This window comes from Vigna radiata, chromosome 10 (genome assembly GCF_000741045.1).
Source record: "Vigna radiata var. radiata cultivar VC1973A chromosome 10, Vradiata_ver6, whole genome shotgun sequence".
Taxonomy (NCBI): Eukaryota; Viridiplantae; Streptophyta; class Magnoliopsida; order Fabales; family Fabaceae; genus Vigna; species Vigna radiata.
This window is the reverse complement of record NC_028360.1, coordinates 5,195,309-5,202,606: the sequence shown is the minus strand read 5'-3', so window position 1 is coordinate 5,202,606 and position 7,298 is coordinate 5,195,309. Positions and strand designations below refer to the sequence as shown.

Here is a 7,298-nt window from a genome sequence, read left to right as displayed (position 1 = left end):
AAGAAGGGGAAAAAAATTGTAAAATTTTTAGAATTTGAAAAGTAGTGGAAAAATGTGATAATAAAAGAGGGGAAAGAATTTTTAGATTTTATTTTAAATAATTATTTCTTTTACTTACATACAGATTATGCAGCATTACATATAGATGATGTTTTTCACATATTTTCTCATTTTAACATGTTAAATTTATATATAAATTTTATATACGGAAAAAATCCGTATATAAAATCAGTATGTAATTTACTTTCCAAAATCCGTATGTAAAGTCCGTATATAATATTATTTTATATACGGCTTAAAATCCGTATATAAATATCCGTAGATAACTTGCATTTTTCTTGTAGTGAACGAATCCAGAATAGACTCGTAAATAGACTCACGAATAATCGGTTATCACTTAAGATAATCGATTATTCCAAGAACAAAATAACACTAGAAAGATTAAAATTTAATTTATCATACCGTAAGTTTGTGAAATCCAGTTTGACACTTTATTCACGTATTTTAACAATTTGGATACATAAGAACAAATCTTAAGCACTTACAACATAACTCGATAACAAGTAGAAGCCACTACATTAATAGGTTAAAGGTAAAACACTTTAACACAATCAAAGACATCCTCTGGGAATTGTCTCACAGGAATATACCCCATAGAACCACTGGACATATTGCAACATCATTGATCACCAACTAAACACCGAGTCACATCCTATTACCACTAGATAAAATACTGAAAAGTGTTTGGCAGCAACGAAGTCACTCAAAGATACATCCTAAATCAGTTTGAAGCTTTGTATAACTTGAGACAGTAGCTAAAGAAGTCAAACAAGGGCTCTACGACGACTAAATGATGACATAAACATTATGGCAACTGGTTTAGGGGACAAAAACCTTAAAACAGTGGACATTCTGACATAGTCACAAAGCCACAATAGATTATGATTATTAACACATTAGAAATGATGGAAAAACCATTAGAGGACTAGCAATTTCAAGACCAAACAATTATCATGCACTAAGAAAACCTTCAATGCTTAGACAACACTCCTCCTTATATTGACGTACCATGAACCACTACCAAAAATCTAAGACAACCCCCAATTAAGATTCTCTTGCTAAAGCAATGGCAGGAGGATTCAAACAAATAGGCCAAACAGGTTTTAATATGTAGAAGGACATTGAACTTTCTCAAACTCAGTTTTAATATTATTTCGACATCAATGCTTACATTAAGTCATTCTCCCAATCAATCTTAGACTGGAGAATGATTAATTATAATGATCAGGGTATTAGAGTTAAGACTTTATAAAAAAAACTCTCAAATATAAACACCTCACAAACTCTCAATCAAATATAGAACAACAAAACATGCCAACACAAAACTACCTGTTATTGTCGAAGCAACTCTTTGAGATAAATGTATACACTCATTAATAGCTAAGTTTTTAAAGAAAATTAGTTGAAAAAAAAAAAGATATAACGTTGACGATATGTGAAAGCTTATAAAACCGATAAACAAACATTAAAGAACATAGAAAATTAGCTACAATAAATCTCCATTTTAATTAAAAGAAGTGACAACTAAAATTAAGACATTAAGCAATAAATTAACATTACAACATACTTTGCAATGAAATAAAATTTAAACAGTTCACTTATTCATAAAAGCAGGTATTGCAAACCCAAACTTAGTATAGAGAGTGATCATAAAAGAAGACTCAAGCAGCATTGCCAGAAAGAGCCTCCTTAATTAACTTATGGATGTGGTTGTAAGATGTTCCTCCAACATCAGTAGCTTTGATTGCTTTCTTCTTCCATTCCAAGGATTTTTGTCTGATTTCCTTTCCTTTATCTCCCTTTATAATTTCTGTGACAAGGTCAGATATCTCATCTCTCTTCACATCCTGATTAATCTCCATTCCTACCCCCCAATTTGCACAAATATACCTGCAGTTTGTGTGTTGATCAGAAAAGAAAGGCCAACAAATCATAGGAACACCAGCATATATGCCTTCAAGTGTAGAATTCCAGCCACAATGGGTTAGGAAAACCCCAACAGAAGGATGAGAAAGAACTTGCTCTTGCTGGCACCAACTTGTTATATACCCTCTATCCTTGATCTCATCAAAGAACTCTTGTGGCAATGAATCAGATTCATCAGCTACTATGTCTGCCCTTTTGATCCATAAGAAAGGTAGCTTGCTGTTTGCAAGTCCCCATGCAAATTCTTTCAGGTGATGAGCAGTCATCACAGCTATGCTTCCAAAATTAACGTATACCACTGAGTTAGGTTCCCATTTGTTTAACCATGTTAAGCAGTTTGAGTCATTTTTCCACAAACTTGATCCAACTGACATGAAACCCTTATCCTTCTCAGGAAAATGCCTAGCAAGCAAGTCCAGTGGACCAATGGTGTATATGTTTGGGTTATATGACCTAAGAACCTCAAGCCCTTCTTCGTCTAAGTCTTCGAATGTGTTAATGATCACTGCCGAAGATTTCAGACAGTTTCGACACTCAGAATTCAAGAAATCAAATAAAATATCATCCAAAGAAGTTACCCTGACGAAAGATGGAAGGTCTCTCAGTCTTATGTTACTCATTCCTTTGATCCAATCCAGACTTATATCCAAAGCATCCTCAATCTCCTTCTCATCTGAAAATTTTTACAAGAATCATTTATATTACATATTTTTTGTGTTCATTAATTAATTAGAATTAGAGTTACTTTTTAGCCATGTATGTTTATTTTACTTTCATTATCTTTTCAATAAAATGTGTCAACAAATGCACTTAATCGATTATAATGTTTATTTAAAAGTAAATAGTAAATATTTTTTTTTCTTTATTTATATATTTCATGTTTTTCTTATTTTATTTAACTTAATAAAACACAGTTATATCTCACTAATACTCAAAAGATGTAAATGAATCTGATTTGCAAGGGCAAGCCTTGTAAGCTACTCAAATGTTTCAATCATTTGCGGGACCCACTGACAAAGGTGACGGAATAATGAAACTAAATATTGATAGAGTAAAATAAATTTCATTAATTAAAAAACTATTGAGAGAGAGTAATATAATGATTAGAAAAGGATGTAGGTATGGGTTTCCATAAGACAAACTTGCAATCTATTTATTTTCTGTCACGCTAACTTAAATTTTATTTTATCTTTTATGTTAAACCCATTATATTAATGAAAATATAAAATAAGAAATAAAAATACACAAATCTAATCAAATTTATGAATATTCTGAAATCTGTAAAAGAAATGAGGAGAAAAATAAAAGATAAAAGAACTCATATATTAAAAAGTAAAAGGGTCTAAATTTAAAATTTATAAAACATTAAATCATTTATTTATCTTCCTTCCGCATATATTTATTTGAGAAAATAAATAATATATTTTTGTAACAAGCATTTAGGATTTTTCATCGATTAAAAGTGTTGAGATAAATCATCATAAAAAATGTATTCTGTTATTTTTTTTTTGTTTACATTCTCATAATTTCTTTTGGAATAAACAATTCATGGTCAGTGTCTCCCAACCAATCAACTCATAAAAACTGTCTCAGAAGACGTGGTTGATTTTGACATCACAACCATATCCTTTTATTATCATTCATTTATTATGAGCATTGACTCAATATTTTAATAAATGTTTTAACTTCTAAATCTATTAAGTCATGTTTTTGTAACAACAAAAGTATTAAATTATATATTTGTAATTTATTTTATATTCACTCGAACTACAAATTATGATAGATACATAATTTTAGTGAAATATATTCACATGACATGATGATAAAAAAAATTAAGAGATTTGTTTGGGTGACCTTTCTTGGGTAGGAAAATGTTGGACCGTCCATATTTTCATATGTTCTAAAAATATTTTTAAATAAGTTAATAGTTTTGTATTTTTATATTTTAAATCCATAAAAATATTATTGAATATGTAGCTTAATTAATATAAAGTTACTTATAAATTAAAAACGTCTTTTAAAGAAAAAAATAAAATAAATAAGAACCCTCAAAGTAATCAAATAGTGTAAAACTCTCTCAGTCGAAAAAGACCACTTCAAAAGCTAGAAATGAGTATCATCCTTCCTCACCTTGAGTTATTTTTGGTACTAGTAACCTATCATAATTCAATACCGATATATATATATATATATTTCTTTTTTTTTCTTTTATACTTTCCAAATATGAAAACATAAAAGAAAATAAATAAAACTACCAAATTTGAAAAGAAAAGAAAAGTTAAAGATTGAGCTATCAGGATCATTATGTGTCATTATTCCCATATTTATTCTAATAAACATTGAGTTTATTTATTATTCGACTCAAGTTATGGTTAGAGAAAAATGTTATTTTTATTATTTTATCAACGTCTGCTGATGGACAGCATTAAAATTATATAAATTAATTTGATATTATTTAACAAATTTGATCTATAATTATACTAATTTAATTAAAATATTATAGTGATTTAATAAAAAACATTGATATAATTTATGTTAATGAAATGATATTGAAAAGTAACTTGTAAACATAAAAGAAAGTAAAAGAGGGAAAAAGAAAAAATTGTACCTTTGAATGGAACCATGCCTTGTGCAACGAGTTCATCATATTGCAAATATCCGACATAACCACAGACAGAGGCTGTCCAAAGTTGAACTTCTGGAATGCCCAAATCCTTTGCAACTTTTCCGGCAAAGCCCATAATCCCATCAGCAATCACGCAAGTAATTGGAGGCACACCTTCTGTGGCCTTCAGCTTCAACACCAACTCTTTGAAAGGGCCATAACAGGTTTTTCTGGTTGAATCACACAGCAATGGAATGTCCTGAGTTGCATCCTTATCAGAAGGTGGCAATCCATCTGGTATGGTCTCATACACGAAATCAGGGAGACCCTTAACAAATTCATGTCCATGAGACTTGATAAAACGCCTGTGGTTGTACTCACTGTTCACAAAGGTTATGTAGAAACCCTTGCAACGAAGGATCTTTGCCAGCTGCATCATAGGGTTTATATGGCCCTGTGCAGGGTATGGCACACACACAATATGAGGCTTTGGAGTTTCAACTGAGGCCATTTTTTTAGTAAGAAACCTCAACACAACAACACTGATCTGTGTGAAGTGTAAGGTCTACAAATATTGCTATATGCAGTGTTCTTTACCATCCCTCCCTCCATCTTATATACACAAACAGAGACCAACTTCGTGATTGGTTGGTCTACATTAAATTCGCAACTGATAATGATGTCTTCAATGAAAAAAATTTGTGTTTGCAAAAACCTGATGTCACTGTTAACGTAGAACCAGTAAAACTAGTCTTGTTCTTGTTCTTCATCTGGTTACTACCACACGGTAAATCGATCACGTGGACACGAAATATTTCTATTTCAATTATTTTAACTAAAATGAATTGTCGACATCATAATTAATTATACATCACCACTTGAAAATAAATCTCATGACAATGAATGTATTGTATATAATGAATGGTTTTGTCATTTCCTAGAGAGAAAAAAGTAATATGGAAAACATCTAATAATAGAAAAAAAATGAAAAATGGAATAAAAAAAGTTGTTTTCTTTTTAAAGAAAAATTTCTAAAACATTAGTAAAAGGAATAGTTGTTTCGTTAAAATAAAAAATTATTTGATTGAATAAAATTAAATAAATAATTTTTTAATTTGTTAATATTAGATTTTTTATTTATTTTTTAAGTTATTATATTTTATTATCAGAAAAAATATTTTCTTTATTTATTTATTCATTTTCAGGACAACATAATGAAAGGGATTGAGTAATAAAAGTAGAAAAAAATAAGATTAAGTTGAATATATTATTAATTATGTTTTGTAATATTATTTTCATTATGTTATATTTATTACAATGCTTTTTCTTGTGTAGCATGGTTGAAAAAAATGTTGGTACCACTCAATTTGTTTTTTCAATATTTTCATCCATTTTTTTATCTACCGCATAACTTGGTTTCTTTATCATTAAGAAAGTTGATTAATGTAAGCACAAACGTGATAATAGGTATGAGTGTAAAGAAAAGTCTAATAGTTGACGTAAATAACTTTATTGTTTGTTCAGTAAAAGATTGAATGCGTGTAATTACCAAAATTAATACACTTTTTTTCAATGAAATTATTTATAGCTTTTTCATTCATATTTTCTTTTTTCTCAATATAAAAGACCTTATTTTGTTTTAACTTTATTTATTTTAGTCACTCTTTTACTTTTCTGTTTTTTTAATATGATAAAAGGTGAATTATTTTTCTCCTTGATACGACATATTTATGAGATTATTGTTCTTGTATAAAATGGTTTTTTTTTTTTTATAAAATTTATAGTATTATCCTACTTTTATAATATCAAAATATTTTAATATTTTTATGATTTAAAGTATTAAAGTTTATATCATATATACATATTATATATAATTTAAATATTTTATTATTCTTAATTTCAAACTTATTCCATTAATTATAACTCTTTAAAAATGTTTAAAAGACTTAAGTCCAACTGGGACTAATATATTAATACCAACAAACAAGAAGGCTTTTTCTTTTTTTTTTTTAAGAAAAACAAAAATACTTTTTGAAGTGGAAGTTTAAAGTTGTTTTGTCTCTCATTTCCACGACTATAGAAATTTCAAATTTGTTTTACTCACAGTCTAGTTTATAACAGATAATAATATTGTGGCTAGTGTGAAAGCCTCTCACCGTCGATGATTAATGACCGTTGAATATTTTTTTATTTTCAATCCCATGGTTTTCTCTTTCTCTTTCTTTATTATCTTTTATTTCACTCTTTCTTTTAATTATTTTTTCTTCCTTGAAAACTACATGTGCGTTATTTCTGACAAGGATTTTTTTATTCCTTTTTTCCTCTTAGTCTTACTTCTACGACGGTAGTCCATTTTTGTCCATGCACACTCGACCATTTCCAAATAATTTGTTTTATGAGTTTTTTTGAAATAAACGTGATAATTTATTGGTATAGAATATTTGCAATACAGCTTCCAGAAAAATCTAACAATAATATAAAAACTGATGATCCATCTTGATTAGTGATTGAAATGAATAAGAATATTTGAAATTCTAAATATCAAGATTGTTTGTATTAACAATTACTTAACAAGAAAGCGTACCAATGTAAAAATAATTTACACTTTTAAGAATATAAATAAAAAGAAAGTCAGAAATTCAATACGTTAAAGTGGTTACCTAACACTCGAAAAATAGACCCCATATTACCTATTACCTATTCCCTA

At 28.5% G+C, this 7,298-nt stretch overlaps 1 protein-coding gene across 1 annotated transcript; it reads right to left on the bottom strand.

Moving 5' to 3' along the window:
- Positions 1–1,542: 1,542 nt before the first annotated feature.
- Positions 1,543–5,198, bottom strand: LOC106776047 (linamarin synthase 2). Its single transcript, XM_014663345.2, has 2 exons — positions 4,595–5,198; positions 1,543–2,659 (listed from the first exon to the last, which is right to left on the bottom strand). The coding sequence occupies exons 1-2, from the start codon at positions 5,100–5,102 to the stop codon at positions 1,722–1,724; spliced, it is 1,446 nt and encodes a 481-aa protein (XP_014518831.1). The 5' UTR covers positions 5,103–5,198; the 3' UTR covers positions 1,543–1,721.
- Positions 5,199–7,298: the final 2,100 nt, after the last annotated feature.